This window comes from Garra rufa, chromosome 8, assembly GCF_049309525.1.
Source record: "Garra rufa chromosome 8, GarRuf1.0, whole genome shotgun sequence".
Lineage (NCBI taxonomy): Eukaryota > Metazoa > Chordata > Actinopteri > Cypriniformes > Cyprinidae > Garra > Garra rufa.
This window is the reverse complement of record NC_133368.1, coordinates 47,459,852-47,477,943: the sequence shown is the minus strand read 5'-3', so window position 1 is coordinate 47,477,943 and position 18,092 is coordinate 47,459,852. Positions and strand designations below refer to the sequence as shown.

The 18,092-nt window shown below is 30.9% G+C and overlaps 1 protein-coding gene across 4 annotated transcripts in view; it reads left to right on the top strand.

Annotated features, from left to right (window-relative positions):
• Positions 1-18,092, top strand: part of tanc1b (tetratricopeptide repeat, ankyrin repeat and coiled-coil containing 1b) — a 229,735-nt gene that overhangs the window by 189,680 nt on the left and 21,963 nt on the right. For all 4 annotated transcript variants that reach the window (XM_073845254.1, XM_073845253.1, XM_073845255.1 and 1 more), the window contains 5 exons: positions 422-530; positions 2,512-2,634; positions 10,194-10,430; positions 11,897-12,079; positions 14,316-14,394. In XM_073845254.1, coding sequence (XP_073701355.1) covers positions 422-530; positions 2,512-2,634; positions 10,194-10,430; positions 11,897-12,079; positions 14,316-14,394 — 731 coding nt within the window. The remainder of the gene's footprint in view (positions 1-421; positions 531-2,511; positions 2,635-10,193; positions 10,431-11,896; positions 12,080-14,315; positions 14,395-18,092) is intronic.

The window sequence follows — 18,092 nt, the reverse complement described above, 5'->3', positions numbered from 1 at the left end:
ATAAAACTGTGGAATAAATCTGAATTTATAAAGGCAGAACTTGACATAAAACGTGAACTAAACACCATTATTTTCACTGCGTCTTTAATTCAGCCACTGGTGTCCACTTAAGCTAGTCCACTTGGAAATAAAAAGTGATATTTTCCTTTTGTAGAATCTAATTGTAATCTAAATTGTTTTAACATTTGACAATCCTGATTCTCATATTTAAAGAGCTTACAAGCCCTTCCAATTCATCCTTCACCCTTCTGCTGTAGAGAACTTAATTGAGAATGATTGTTAGATTAAATTGCAGAAAATAAAAGCAGAATGCGTTTGTGCAGGTTTAAGGCAGATGATATGAAGGGCTGGATGTGGCTGGTTTTATCAGCTGGTGTGTCTCAGTGCTGTTTCTCATCTTAATGCATGTGTTTGTCTGCAGGAGTGGACATGCACTGATGGCCTTCATGTTGTCAAGGCAGGAGGGGAAGTTAAACAGGCAGCAGACTATGGAGCTGGGACACCACATCCTGAAAGCACACATCTTCAAGGTACCAGATGCATCTGTCTGTCTGTCTGTCTGTCTATCTATCGTTCTATCTATTGTTCTGTCGTTCTATCATTCTATTGTTCTAACGTTCTATCATTCTTTCTATCATTCTGTCATTCTATTTATTGTTCTGTCTATTTATCATTCTTTTTTGTCATTCTATTCTACTTTCTTTTGTTCTATCGATTGTTGTACAAAAAATACAAAACAAATAAGAAAATGAAAAATCAAATAATTATTTATTAATTTATTTATCATTTCACTGCAAAATTAAATTTTTTTAAAAATAAGAAATTGTATTTATTTGCTAAGTAAAATTAAGCCCATATTTAAGTAAATTAAGGTGTGCATTAACATTTTCATAATAATTTGCATATTATCCTTATAAATCAGTTACAAGTATGTATGTATTTATTTATTTCCCTTAAAATACAAAAAGAATACAAAAAATGATATTTATTATTATTTATAGCTATGTATTTATTTATTTTTAAATTAATAGAAAACAAACAAATAAATAAAAAAGAGAAATGTTTTATATCTGTTGTTCTGTCATTCTTTCTATCATTCTATCAATCTTTCTGACGTTCTATTTATTGTTCTATCATTCTATCTGTCATTCTTTTTTATTGTTCTATGTTTTCTATAATTTTATTTTTTGTTCTATCAATTGTTTTGTCTATTGTTTTTTTATCATTCTGTCATTCTATCTGTCGTTCTGTCAGTTTTATCGTTCTATCCTTTGTTCTATCGTTCTGTCTGTTCTGTAATTCTGTCATTCTATTGTTCTAACATTTTATCATTCTGTTGTTCTAACATTCTATGTATTATACTTTCTATCATTTTATCTTTTGTTCTATCAGTTGTTCTGTCGTTCTATCTGTTGTTCTGTCTATTATTCTGTCTATCATTATATCGTTCTATCCATCATTCTGTCATTCTATTATTTTATTTATTGTTCTATTGTTCTATTCTTTTATCTTTCTATCTGTCACTCTATTGTTTTATCTGACGTTCTATCGTTCTAACATTCTATCTATTGTTCTAAAATTCTACCATCTATTGCTCTATTTTTCTATCTGTCGTTCTATCTGTCGTTGCTATCTATCATTCTGTCTATCATTCTGTCGTTCTGTATCATAATTCATAAATCATTTTATCTTTTGTTCTATCAATTGTTCGATTTATTGTTTTTTCTATCATTCTGTCTGTTGTTCTGTTGTTATATCTATCATTCTATTGCTCTAACATTTTATCATTCTATCATTCTGTCTATCATATTATTGTTCTATCCATCATTCTGTTATTCTATCCTAACACTCTATCATTCTGCCATTCTATTGTTCTGTCGTTCTGTCCTTCTGTCTTTCTATCCGTCATTCTATCGTTTTATCTGACGTTCTATCAATCTATCGTTCTAACATTCTATCTGTCGTTCTATTATTCTATCGTTGTCAGTCTCTCTATTGTATCTGTCGTTCTATCAATCGTTCTATCATTCAATCTTTGTATCGTTCTATCCATTGTTCTATCGTTCTATCTATCATTCTATTGTTCTAACATTCTGTCATTCTATCTATCGGTCTATCGTCGTTTTATCATTCTATTTATTGTGCTGTTGTTCTATCTATCGTTCTATCGGTCTATATTTCTGTCATTATATCGTTCTATTTATTGTTTTATCATTGCCATTCTTTGTCGTTCTATCTATCATACATTCTATCGTTTTATCTGTTGTTCTATCATCTTTCTATCTGTCATTTTATCATTCTATTATTCTATCGTTCTACGTACTTTCTATCGTTTTATCTGGTGTTCTATCTGACGTTCTATCTATTGTTTTGTTTTATTTATTTATTTATGTCTATGTCTATATGCATGTATGTATTTAAATATACAATACATAATAATACATCTATAATATAATTTTCTATTTATGATATAATATTAGTAATACTGTATATGTATGTGCTTTTTTTCAGGGTCAGAGTAAGAAGACCGGGGTGTCGTCCAGTGTTCTTCAGGCCTTATGGATCAGCTGTAGTACTGATGGTCTGTCTGCCGCTTTGGCTTCCCTTAGGAACCTCTACACACCCAATGTCAAGGTCAGCACATACTTTCCTTCAGCAGTCTTGCTTCCAGTTGTCTTCCCCATTCATTTTCTCCATAGAAATGTCAAGATGTTACTTTTTTAATGAATTTAGACAGTCTGTATCTGTCTTCCTCATATAATAGCTGGTTTTGATGTGTAACTGTGTCTACACTAATGATTCATAGAGAGCCAATTAGAATGCAGCGTTTGCCACTGACCTTTGACCCCTACGATGAGTCCTGCTCCCTATGCAAATGTTTATAATGAGATCATTAGGACTGCTGAAGTACAGTATTCAGCTCTGTTGTAGTTCAGACACATCACTTCTTTTATTCAATAGTATGTGTATATAATAGACGTGAATGAATTTAAAAATAAGAACTGTTTCTATTTGTTTGTATTTATTTATTTGCATAAGTAAAATTAAGCCCATATTTCAGTAAATTAAGATATGCATTGTAACATTTTCATGATAGTTTAGCACATTTTCCCTACAAATCAGAGTTACTTTTTTTTACATATTTATTTCCTGTCAAAATCAAAAGAAAACAAATAAGAAAATAAAAATAAGAAATAATATTTATTTGCGTAAGTAAAATTATGCCCATATTTCACTAAATTAAGGTATGCATTGTAACATTTTCATGATCATTTAGCATATGTTCCTTATAAATGAGTTACAATTATTTATTTATTTATTTATTTATTTTACTGCAGTCTTGCCTCCAAATGTTTTTAATGTCCATAGAAATGTCAAGATGTTACTTATTTAATGAATTTAAACTGTATCTGTCTTCCTCATATAATAGCTGGTTTTGATGTGTAACTGTGTCTACACTAATGATTCATAGAGAGCCAATTAGAATGCAGCGTTTGCCACTGACCTTTGACCCCTACGATGAGTCCTGCTCCCTGTTGAATGACATTACAGCTCCCTATGCAAATGTTTATAATGAGCTCTGTTGTAGTTCAGACACATCACTTCATTTATTCAATAATATTTGTATATAATAATCGTGAATGAATTTCAGCAACGTCAAAATCAACTGAAAACAAATAAGGAAATAAAAATAATGAATTAAATGTATTATTATTTATAGCTATGTATTTATTTATTTATTTATAATTTCACTCCAAAATTAATATCAAACAAATAAGGGAAAAAAAATAAATGTTATTTGTATTTATTTTTTTATTTATCTATTTGCATAAGTAAAATTAAGCCCATATTTCAGTAAATTAAGTTATGCATTGTAACGTTTGTATGATAATTTAGCACATTTTCCCTACAAATCAGAGTTAAAAGAATCAAAGTCAACAGAAAACAAATAAGGAAATAAAAATAAGAAATTGTTTTTATTGTTATTTATTTATCATTTCACCCCATAATCAATAGAAAACAAATAAGAAAATAAAAAAATAAGAAATTATGTTTATTTATTTGCATAAGTAAAATTATGCCCATATTTCACTAAATTAAGGTATGCATTGTAACATTTTCATGATAATTTAGATGATAATTTTCCCTACAAATCAGAGTTACATTTATTTACTTATTTATTTCGTGCTAAAATCAACAGAAAACAAATAAGGAAATAAAATTAAGAAATTATATTTATTATTTTTATTGTTATTTATTTATTTATCATTTCACCCCCAAATCAATAGAAAACAAATAAAAAATAAGAAATTATGTTTATTTATTTATTTGCATAAGTAAAATTATGCCCATAGTTCGGTAAATTAAGGTATGCATTGTAACATTTTCATGACAATTTAGCATATTTTCCTTATAAATCAGTTACAAGTATTTATTTATTTATGTATGTATTTATTTATTTCACTTAAAAATCAACAGAAAACAAAAAAATGAAATAAGAAATGATATTTATTGTTATTTATAGCTATTTATTCAAAATTAATATAAAACAAACAAATAAATAAAAATAAATGTTATTTATTTATTTAAATCCAAAATCAAATAGAAAACAAAAAAATAAGAACTGTTATTTATTTGTATTTATTTATTTGCATAAGTAAAATTAAGCCCATATTTCAGTAAATTAATGTATGCATTGTAACATTTTCATGATAATTTAGCACATTTTCCCTACAAATCAGAGTTACATTTATTTACTTATTTATTTGAATGAATTTCAGTGACTTCCTGTATTTAATGAACACTAAGAGACTTATGAGCTTGGTAGCAGCAGGTTTGGAGAGCATTAAGGACAATTCCTCATTACTGTGTCTGTATTGATCACACATTAAAATCCGCCGTTAATTGTCAAATTAGTGCGGCGTGTCTTCACTCCATTGAAGATTAAAAACAGACAACAGATAAATGCTGGAAAGAAGACTTGGCATTTTAAGTAATTATCAAACCCTTTTAGATTTAGTGTTAATTGAATCACCTAAAGGTCATTGAAAGAGTAAAGTCGTCCAGATGGTTCCTTGTGTAATACAGGACGAATGCTGTACTGAGACTCCAGAGCAATTATCAGCAAGAATGATGGATTTTAGCTTAAAGCAAAAGTGACTTTATTTTCCTCCTCATCTATTAGCATTCATAACATCCTCCACCGGTCCTCTGTGGATTTTCCTCGCAGCACAGGTTGATGTGTATCTTCTTTTGAACTCGATGAACAGAAAACACACACAATGCTCACAGTGACAGATGCATTGTACGTGATGCTCTTTGTTTTTCTAGTTTTTCTCTGTTGTTTTTGTTGGCTGTCATGTTTCTGGATGAATCTCCTAAAAACACTATCCAGGTCACATTTTACCCCAAAATCAAGAAAACAAATAGGAAAATAAAAAATAAGACTCTTTATTTACTTTTTAAATGTTAAAATCAATAGAAAATAAAAATAAATGTTATTTATTTGTTTATTTGCATAAGTAAAATTAACCTCATATTTCGGTAAATTTAGGTATGCATTGTAACATTCTTAAGGTAATTTAGCACATTTTCCGTGCAAATCAGAATTACAATCATTTATTTATTAAATGATAAAACAAATAATAAAATAAAATAAAGTCATTCTATTTATTATTTTTATTGTTATTTATTTATTTATCTGTCATTTTATTCCAAAATCAATAGAAAAAAATTTAAAATACTAAATTATATATTTTTTTATAATTTAACTCCAAAATTAATAGGAAACTATTAAGAAAATAAAAAATAAATGTTATTTATTTATTTGCATAAGTAAAATTAAGCCCATATTTTGGTAAATTAAGGTATGCACTGTAACATTTTCATGATAATTTAGCACGTTTTCCCTACAAATCAGTTACAATTATTTATTTATCATCAAAATAAACAGAAAACAAATAGGTAAATAAAAATAAAAATTATATATATATATTTTTTTTTTCTATTATTTTTCTCCAAAATCAATAGAAAGCAAATAAGAAAAAATAAATAAATAATAACTATTTTTTTATTGTTATTTATCTATTTATTTATCATTTCACTCCAAAATCAATAAAAAACAATAAAAATCACAATTATTTATTTGTTTGCATATGTAAATAAATAATATTTTGGTAAATTAAGGTATGCATTGTAACATTTTTATGATAATTTAGCACATTTTCCCTACAAATGTATTTATTTATTTATTTACCATCAAAATCAACCGAAAACATAAGGAAATAAAAATAAGAAATTATATTTATTTATCATTTCACTCCAAAATCAATAAAAAACAATCAAAATCAGAAATATTTATTTATTTATTTGCATAAGTAAAATTAGGCCCATATTTTGCAAAATTAAGGTACGTAAGGTAACATTTTCATGATTTAGCAAAATGATAATTTTCCATAAAAATCAGTTACAACTATTTATTTATTTATTTACCATCAAAATCAACAGAAAACAAATAAGGAAATAAAAATAATAAATGATATTTATTATTTTTTATTGTTATTTATCTATTTATTTATCATTCCACTCCAAAATCAATAGAAAACAAATAAGAACATAAAAAGGTAAGGAATATTTATGTATTTATCATTTCACTCCAAAATCAATAAAAACAATAAAAATAAGAAATATTTATTTATTTATTTATTTGCATAAGTAAAATTAAGCCCATATTTTGCATTGTATGCATTGTAACATTTTCATGATAATTTGGCACATTTTCCCTACAAATCAGTTACAATTATTTATTTATTTCATATTAGAATCAACAGAAAATAAATAAGGAGATAAAAACAAGAAATTATATGTATTATTTTTTATTGTTATTTATTTCACGCCAAAATTAACAGAAAACAAATAAGAAAAAAAAAGAAGGAAATATATTTATTTATAAATTAATTTATTTGCATAAGTAAAATTAAGCACATATTTTGGTAAATTAAGGTATGCATTGTAATATTTTCATGTGATAATGGCACATTTTCCCTACAAATCAGTTACCTGTTTCATGTCAAAATCAACAGAAAATAAGAAAATAAAAAATAAGAAATTATGTTTATTTATTTATCATTTAACTCCAAAATAATAGAAAACAAATAAGAAAAAAAAAAGAAATTATATTTATTTATTTGCATAAGTAAAATGAAGCAGATATTTTGGTAAATTAAGGTATGCATGAATTGTATTTATTTGTTTATTCTTTTTTTAACTTTGTTTTATTTTCTGGACCTGATCCTGGATAAGCAGCTATGGATGGATGGATTTTAGTTTTTTCTCATCACCTTTGAACAAATTATTTTCTCTCCTCATCCTGTCTCAATTAAACATGGTGTTTTCACTTTTTCCACTAAGAGCTCACCGTTTCTCTCTCCTCTCAGTGTAAATAAGTCGTCCTTGAACTCTTTAAATTGCTTGTCAGTGGAGTTTGTCCCTGTAATTGCTGCGTGCAGCTGTATTTTGCATTTATCTTTCACCTCTTCTTCTCCATCTCTCTCTCTCTCTTCCTCAAGGTGGTGTCTAAACATTCTCATGTGGTTTTGGTAAATAAAACAAATTTCATTTCCAGGCGCTCTCGGGCCTCTGGGGCCGCGCAGCCGCTGCTGATTAAACGTTTGTTATTCATCCGCTTATCCAAAGCAGAATCCAGGCTGATTAATGACTGGGACACAATGTGTCGTCGCGCGCCGGAGCACTTGATGAGCCCGAGAATTGTGATCAGCATGCTTTACCAATCAGCAGTTTGTTCCTAGTGAACTTTAAACACAGGATGAGCCATTGTTTTACAAAGAAAGACACAATATGAGAGCTGGAGGAGGATAAATGACAACCCACAGCTCTAAACCATCACTCTCTATTTTAGGGATTTTGGTTGAGGCTGAAAGAATACCTTGTGAATCATAAATGATGATTGGAGTTCTTGATTCAGGCACAGTTTGAGCTCTCGAACATCATTTGTCAGTCTCTGAACTAGGGCTGCTCAATTTTGGCAAAAATCATAATCACGGATATTTTTATTCAATATTGTATTTACGATTATTTAACACGATTATGAATGACTTCTACTTGTTCTATGGCTTCTGCCCCTTTGACTTCTTTGATTTTTTTTTTTTCTAGCTTCTGCCTCTTCGACTTTGTCTTAGGTTTCTTCTACTTAGACTTTTTCTATGGCTTTTTTCGCCATTTCCCTTGACTTCCACCTGTTCAATGGCTTCTGCCTCTTTGACTTTAGATTTTTTTTTTTTTGCTTCTGCCTCTTCGACTTTTTCTATGGCTTCTGCCTAGGTTTCTCTTCTATGGTTTCTATGGCTTCTACCTCTTCAAATTTTTTCACCATTTCCCTCGACTTCCACCTGTTCAATGGCTTCTGCCTCTTTGACTTTTTTTATTATATATATATATATATATATATATATATATATATATATATATTAGTCAATATTGTTTTTACGATTATTTAACACGATTATGAATGACTTCTACTTGTTCTATGTTCCCTTTGACTTTGATTTTTTTTTGCTTCTGCCTCTTCGACTTTTTCTATGGCTTCTGCCTAGGTTTCTCTTCTATGGTTTCCATGGCTTCTACCTCTTCAACTTTTTTCGCCATTTCCCTCGACTTCCACCTGTTCAATGGCTTCTGCCTCTTTGGCTTTTTTTATTTATATATATATATATATATATATATATATATATATATATATATATATATATATATATATATATTAGTCAATATTGTAATCACAATTATTTAACACAATTATGAACGACTTCAACTTGTTCTATGGCTTCTGCCCCTTTGACTTCTTTGAAAAAAAATACAGCTTCTGCCTCTTTCTCGTCTATGGTTTCTATGGCTTCTACCTCTTCAACTTTTTTCGCCATTTCCCTCGACTTCTAATTGTTCTATGGCTTCTGCCTCTTTGACTTTGAATTTTATTTAATTTATTTTTTTGCTTCTGCCTCTTCGACTTTTTCTATGGCTTCTGCCTAGGTTTCTCTTCTATGGTTTCTATGGCTTCTACCTCTTCGACTTTTTTTCCCCCATTTCCCTCGACTTCCACTTGTTCTATGGCTTCTGCCTCTTTGACTTTGAATTTTATTTAATTTTTTTTTCTAGCTTCTGCCTCTTCGACTTTTTCTATGGCTTCTGCCTAGGTTTCTCTTCTTTGGTTTCTATGGCTTCTGCCTCTTCGACTTTTTCAACTTTGACTTTTTCGCCATTTCCCTTGACTTCTACTTCTATGGTTTTTGACCTCTTTGAAATTTTTATTTAGTGATTTTTTTAGGCTTCTGCCTCTTCAACTTAGGTTTCTATTTTTTCGAATTTTTCTATGGCTTATGCCTAGATTTCTCTTCTATGGTTTCTAAGGCTTCTGCAAAAATTTTTAGCCATTTCCCTCAACTTCTACTTGTTCTATGGCTTCTGCCTCTTTGACTTCTTTGATTTTTTTTTTTTTTTCGACTGGGTCCAAAACTTTTTATTACTAATTAATTTAAAGATAGCAATACAACAGAAAAAAAGATACATACTGAATAATTTTATGCAAGTCTAAAGTAGTATAAAAATACTACAAAAACTGAATGTAATCATTTGAATGTAAAATAAAACAGCATCTTCACTGTGAGAATTAAGCATGCTTTGTTTTGTTTCTTATTAAAACTACAAAAGTCCTTCATTCAAGAGCAGTGAGTGATTTTTCGCTTTGTATTTTTATGTTTTATTAATATTAAGGACAGAGACGGCAGAAGGAATATTATTTGTTGTCGCTGTTAAACCAAAGGAAGAAATATTTATTCATCACTGTTTAGTAAAAGATACAAATCCATTGGATAGTATGAGTTTATTTAAGATCGGAGTAATCTATTGGTTGTAAGCAAACAAGGAACAAGGAAGCTGATTGGTCAGTGAAACTGCACATGATAGCACATGGAACCAGGTATTTTCATTCTCAACTGTTTGTGATCATTTAAGACATAACTGTCAAGGGTTTACATGAATAATCACCAAGCGCCTCATTGGGCGCAATAATCGTTTCATCTCGATTACTGTATTTTCATGATCGTTTGAAGCCGAAATCTAAATTGAATTTCGATTAATTGCACAGCCCTACTGTAAACTGTCTCGTATGTCTGTAGGTGAGCCGTTTGCTGATGCTGGGTGGAGCGAATGTCAACTATCGTACGGAGGTGTTGAACAACGCCCCTGTCCTCTGCGTCCAGTCTCACCTGGGCCATCAGGAAATGGTCAGCCTGCTGCTGGAGTTCGGAGCAAATGTGGACGTGGTTTCAGAGAACGGCATGAGTTCCTTGTGTTACTCAGCGGCCGCTGGTCATCTGGCGCTGGTCAGTCTGCTCTGTAAGAGAGGAGCCAAGGTCAGTGCAAATACATATTTTATACTTTACATGTGACCCTGAACCACAAAACCAGTCATAAGGGTAAATGTTTTGAAATTGAGAGTTATACATCATCTGTGAGCTGAATAAATAAGCTTTCCTTTGATGTATTGTTTATATAGGATAATATTTGGTTTTAATATCTGGAATCTGAGGGTGCAAAAAATTCGAAATATTGAGAAAATTGCCTTTAAAGTTGTTCAAATTTCTTAGGAATGCATATTACTAATCAGAAATTAAGTTTTGATATATTTACAGAAAGAAATGTACAAAATATCATCATGGAACATGATCTTAACTTAATATCCTAATGATTTTTGGTATAAAAGAAAAATTGATCATTTTGACCCATACAATGTATCATTAGCTATATTTTATATTTTACTTTTTTCAGGAATCTTTGATTATTACAATTTTTACAAGAATAGAAATCTTTTGTTGCAATGTACACTTCTATTCAAATATTTGTGGTCAGTATTTTTTTTTTTAAAGAAATTAATATTTTCATTTGGCAAGAATATGTTGTCGAATTCATAAAAAATGATAGTAAAGACTTTTTGTGTTACAACAGATTTCTATTTTGAATAAATGCTGTTCTTTTTAACTTTTTTTTTTTTTTTAAATCTTGAAAAAGTATCACAGGTTTTAAAAGAAAACAAAATAAAATAAAAAAGCAGCACAACTGTTTCCAGCTTTGATAATAAATCAGCATATTAGAATGATTTCTGAAGGATCATGTGACACTGAAGACTGATGTAATGATGCTGAAAATTCAACTTTGATCATGCAAATTAAATTACATTTTAATATATATTTAAATATAAAACAGTTATTTTAAATTTAAAAAATATTTCACACGTTAAATATTTTAACTGTATTTTTGATCAAATAAAAGCAGCCTTAATGAACAGAAGAGACATCTTTTAAAAAGCATTAATGTTGTAGCGGTGTAGCGGTTTACATACATGTATTATTGTACTCATTTATATATAAAAAAATATATATATATATATATATATATATATATATATATATATATTTATTTATTTATTTTTTATTATATTTGAAAATATATATTTATATATAAGTGTCATTAAAAATCCATTTGACTTTTTATTTACCAAGAACAATATATTTAATCTAACTGACATTCCAAATTCGAATTAATTTTCAAATGTGGCATTGGAAATAATATATTCCAATAATATATTGGAAATAATACCAATAAACATTATAGTTTTTTATTAATTGTTATTTATTCATTTATTTAAAATTATTATTACATTATAACCCTGGTATTAAGAAGGTAAACCAGGTCAGTTTTGATTGATAACTCTAGAGTTATTGATCTTAAACCTAATATTTGAGATGCATTTCCTATCAAAACTCTACTTACATGCATATTGATTCACTTACACAGTATTAATGTTGTCATTTGTGGTCAGGTGGATCACGTGGACAAGAGCGGCCAGTGTGCACTAGTACACGCGGCCCTGCGGGGTCATTCAGAGGTCATTGAGTGTCTGCTGGAGCTGACCTGGAGCACTGAGGGTCAACAGGACCTGAGCCTGAAGAACAAAGCCCTGCAGCAGGGCCTCATCGCAGCCTGCAGTATGGGACACATTCATGTGAGTTCACACACTGTCACAACTTTTCAATTATGGTACAATATTTATAGAGGCCTGTTTAACTTTTATAAGGGCAAATTGTTTTTCTAACCACTTAAAAAATGTAGTGCGTCAGCAATTTGTGTTGAATGCTTCAGTTAAGTTATTTAATAACAAATACTCTGAAAAAAATTGCATCTTGTACTTATAAAATCAAATCAGCATCACAGACAAAAACATCTGTCAAAAATGCACAAGATGCACAATAAATTATCTGTTAGAATCAAGTTGATTATGAATATGCAGCTCTGTACTGTCAGCTATAGCGGTAGATTTTGATTTATTCACTGTTTGGGAGTTGCTATGGATGTTTTATTCACATTCAGTGTTTTCAAAGCTCATTTTACTTTGTTTTGTTTTTTTCCACTCAAACTGTCTGGCAGTGGCATGTTTGAAAACAACAACACTGAACCCATAATTAAACCTAAAATATTACAAAATATGTCAAATATTGGATTTTGGAAACCCACATGAATTTCTAACAATATCTATGACATTTCCATTGCCTTCAGCGTACAAGCTCACTTACTTGCACACGTATGAATGTCGATGTGTAGTAAAAACAAGACGCAGACCTTGAAGTGTAGTAAATCTTATAGATATAGTTGCGAGGATGCAGTTGCCATGGGAGAACAGCCATAGCAACAGGCTGGGCTCTAAGGTCAGAAGGAAAGAAGCACTTGTGTTTTTTAGTTTGTTCCAGCATCTGCGTTTCAATCTGAATGATTCATTCAACTTCCTGTTGATCAAACCCAGATAGTTTAATGGCTGCAGTCGAGATTTATTGTTAATCTTGCCAGTGGTGGGTGAAATAAGAAAATGAGCCAGTCATGAAACTGTTATTTTTATTAAATACATTTCTTTGTCCTTAGGACACTATTTCATTTCATTTTATTTTTACTTTTATTTTTCATTTTTTTGCAATGGCAGTGTTACACTACCAGTGAAAGTTTTTAAGATTTTTTAATGTTTTTTAAAGAAGTCATTTCTGCTCACCAAGCTTGCATTTATTTGATCCAAATTACAGATTTTTACTTTTTGAAATAACTGTTTTCTATTGAAATATATTTAAAAAAGTATTTATTCCTCTCGTTTCAAAGCTGAATTTTTAGCATCATTACTCCAGTCAAATGATCCTTTAGAAATCAATAAAATATTTTAATTTGCTGCTCAAAAAAAAATTATTATAATGATGTTGAAAACAGCTGAGTAGAATTTTTTCAGGTTTCTTTGATGAATAGAAAGTTCAGAAGAACAGCATTTATCTGAAATAGAATCTTTTGTAACATTATGTCTTTATCATCACTTTTGATCAATTTAAGGCATCCTTGCTTAATACATTTTTAAATTAATATATATATATATATATTAATTTAAATTTTATTTTTAAGTTCATTTACCAATTTTATTTCAAATTACAAAAATAAAGATATATTCTTAAGGTTTTATTTGTAGTTTTATTTAAATACAATAACTCGACCGTCAGACTCTCGTTACTAAATTCAATTATATTCATGTAAATAAAAAAAAGTATTAATTTCTATAATTTCTTTCCCTTTCTGATGGATCATGTGACACTGAAGACTAGAGTAATGATGCTGAAAATTCAGTTTTGAAATCACAGAAATAAATTAGGTTTTAAAATATATTCAAATAGAAAGCAGCTATTTTACATAGAAAAAATTTACATTGCTGTATTTTGGATCAAATAAATGCAGGCTCAGTGAGCAGACGTAAAGCACTTCGATATACTATTATATTTTTTGTTGATATTTTTAATCAGATTTTATTTTTTGTTTTCTTTATAATTTTAGTTTTATTTTAAATTAGTGTTTTTTGTCATTTAATTAAAGTATTATTTGTATTAAATGTTGCGTCAGTAACAAGTTTTTTAATTTCTAAGTTTTTTTAACAAATTTATTTCAAGTAACATTTTTTTTTATGGTTTTAATTGTAGTTTTATTTAAATACAATAACTCTGAGCGACTGTCAGACTCTCGTTCTTAAATTCAATTTTATTCATGTAGCATGCTGTAGTTCCTCGTTAAATTCCCTGCCACTGGAGCGTAACTTCACCAAAGCCCATTTTTACCCACATGTGACGTTTAATGACCCTGGTTTCATCTCGTATCTGATTCTTCATTTGCTGTTCTGTCCCAGTATTGTGTTTGATTGATGTGAGCTGGTGTTTTGTCAGGTGCTGGAGGGCTTGTTGATGTTGAATAATGAACTGGCGGTGCAGATTGATGCCCATGACACACTATGGGGCGAAACAGGTACGTTCAGTTCTTCTCCTTCATGTTTTTATGTCTCGTCTCTCACGGTGTCATTGTTTCTGTTCCATTAGGAGTCAGAATTGCAGTCGGTAGGAAGCTTGCAGTGAATTGTAGGTGTTTGTAGAGGTTTTGTCAGAAAATACATCAGAAACGAACTGGTGTAGGTTTGCACGATTTTGGTATTTTCAGCCTTTTTAAAGCTGAAAAGCTTTCAGAATCTGCAAAATGTTATTTTATCAAAATAAGAGGGATGATACAAAATGTAGTACTGACTGAATAAGATATTTCACATAAAATATGTTTCCATATAGTCCACAGGAGAAAATAATAATTGAATTTGTTACCTGAATGATCCACAACTGTGTTTTTGTTTAGTGATAGTTGTTCATGAGTCCCTTGTTTGTTAAACTGCCTGCTGTTCTTCAGAAAAATCCTTCAAGTCCCACAAATTCTTTGGTTTTTCAGCATTTCTGTGTATTTGAACCCTTTCCAACAATGACTGTATGATTTTGAGATCATCTTTTTACACTGAGGACAACTGATGGACTCATATGCAACTATTACAAAAGATTCAAATGCTCACTGATGCTCCAGAAGGAAACATGATGCATTAACTTTTTGAATTTGAAGATCAGGGTAAATTTAACTTATTTTGTCTTCTGGGAAACATGTATGCATCTTCTGTAGCTTCTGAAAGGCAGTACAGTAAATGTACCTTACAGTATTAAAATAAATAAGTCTTAGGCAAAATAAGAAAAATGTACACCTCTCCATTCTGTTCAAAAGTTTTCACCCCTGCTCTTAATGCTTAATCGGATAAAAACACATCTCTTCCATCTTTATTTGACCCTCTATTCTAATTCTATTCTTTGTAAAAACTTGCCCTTTTTCTATTAATTTACTTAATAGATTTAATTTTTTCTTAAAAAAGACAACTAACACTAGCTTCTCTGTTCTTGTTGTATCTCTATTAATTTATTTACTGTTTGTTTTCTTAATAAAAAATAAATAACACTAGCTTGCTTTTTCTTTCTATTTATTATGCAATTTAAAAAGAAACCTTGATACATTTACTGCGTTAGGCTAAATAAGACTTGTCATAGTCATAATCATTTTTTTTTTTTTTTCTAAGTCGCTTTGGTTAAAAGCATCTGCTAAATGTCTAAAAGTAATGCATGTTTTGTCCTTCTGGAGCATCAGTGAGCGTTTTAACCTTCTGTAATAGTTGCATATGAGTCCCTCAGTTGTCCTCAGTGTGAAAAGATGGATCTCAAAATCATACAGTCATTATTGGAAAGAGTTGAAATACACAAAAAAGCTGAAAAACCAAAGAATTTATGGGACCTGAATTCTTTTTCTGAAGAACAGCAGGCAGTTTAACTGTTCAGGACAAACAAGGGACTCATGAACAACTATCACTAAACAAAAACACACAGCTGTGGATCATTCAGGTAGCAACACAGTATTAAGAATCAAGGGGATGTAAACTTTTGAACGGGGTCATTTGTATCGGTTAACAAATGTAAATCACTAATAATCCAACGTTTGTCTGTTAAATGAAGTCTCTGGAGCTGTTTGAAGGGTTTTGTAACACACTATCTTTGTGAAGAGTGACTCAGCTGTCTTCATCAGTGTGTGTGCAGTCTACACTACTCTACGTTATGATTATTCAATACATTACCGCCCAGTTTAAGGTTTTTCTGCTGTAGACTGTGAGTTTGAGATGTGGCAGTCACGAGTCCATTAAGGTCAGACGTGGGCATTCATCTCATATAATTACACAGCTCCGCATCCGGTGTGACCTTCAGTGGCTTTATGTGCCGCTGTGAAGGCAGAGGTACCGCTGTATTGTATGCATTGAAAGAGAAATGGAAGTGAATTATTCAGAAGAGATTATGAAAACTCATAGATCTGTGTGTCTTAAAGCATGTGAAAAGAGAAAAATATAAGACCTTGAGCTAATCACTTTAATTGCCTTATATAATAAATGTTTCATTGAATTGGAACACAGGTGTTGATGTGTTTAAATGCATTCATCTGTCTGAAGTTTTGAGTTACAGTATGAGATAGAAAGCTGCAGTATGCTTTATAGTACAGAGATATGATATGAGGCCACACAGAAACACATGTATATCTCATTTACATCCATCCATGTGTCCGTCCATTTTGCACTGTAAATGGAAATACAGAAGGAAACCTGAATTTGAACCCTTGTGCATAAAGCAATATGATTTTATTTCTTTGAAATTAGTTCATATGAAGAAAAATATGGGCTAGGCTCAGATACCGCCTGTTTTATTTAGAAGCAGTCCTTCAGCATCTGAAGAGCAGAGATGTTCATTTCTTCGGAGTGCTCTCTTCAGGCCAGGATCAGTCCTCTCTGGTCCTGGACCCGCATGGTCCTGCTGACAAACAGAGCTCAGATGAAGGTCATTTCCATTATCAGACCTCCAATGCACATTTTTGCCTTGCGTTTCCCCATCTCAAGCAATCTGGGTTCAGTGGATAAATTATAAAGGGCTTTGGGAGAAGAGTAAACTTTATTAGTGTGCTGGGCTTTTGTTTTTGTGTTATTGTTAAGTGAGCCTATAATTGTGATTCTTCATTGTTGAAATTGCAGTTCTGCTGAATGCTTTTTAGTAATGCACTGAAATGTGTGGCTGAACTTTTTTCTGCTGATTGCAGAGTGTCCTTCATTCAACTCATTCAACACTATTCTTTAAATAATTACTGTGTGTTATCATCAGATAAAGTTGTAATGCTGTTTCTAAGGTATTAAATGGATGCTAAGACACTCAGGTTGTTGGTAGATGATAGATGGACTGAAAGACGGAAACAGATAATTGAGAGCTAAATTGATTGATGGATGGATGAATAGACAGGAAAAGCAGATGAACGGATGTATAGATAGGCAGAAAGGCTGATGGATAAACCGACAGGTGGATGTACAGATGGATAGACAAACAGAAAGACTGATGGATAAATAGATGGATGGATAGAAAACCAGAGAGATGAATGAATGAATAAATGGATAGACAGAGAGATGGATGGGTGGATGGACAGTTAGAGAAAGGTAGGATGGATGGATGAACAAACAGATAGATAGACAAACAGAAAGACGTGTGGGTGGATGGACAGATGAACAGACATATATATAGATAGATGAATGGACCGATGGATAGACAGAAAGCGAGAGAGATGGATGGATGGACGGATAGATGGATGGATAGATAGATTTACACGAGTAGTTTGATGGAGAGACTGACTGTTAGAAGGATGAATAGACAGAAAAGCAGAATGATGGATGGATGGATAGAGGGGCAGAAAGACTGATAGATGATCAGACAGGTGGGTGGGTGGATGGATGGATGGATGGAGAGACAAACAGAAAGATGGATGGATGGACAGACCGACGGATAAATGGATGGACAGATGAATGGTTGGATGGTTAGACGGACAGATGGAAGGATGAACAGACCGAAAAGCAGAGTGATGGGTGGGTGGATGGACAGACAGAAAGACAGAGAGATGATGGATGGACAGATTAATGGATGGATGGATGGATGGAAGGATTGGTTGAATAGGCAGATGAATGGAAGGACACACGGATAGACAGACAAACAGATGGACAACAGACAAATTAATGGATAGACATTTTAATGGATGGATGGATGGACAAAAGACAGACTGATGGATAA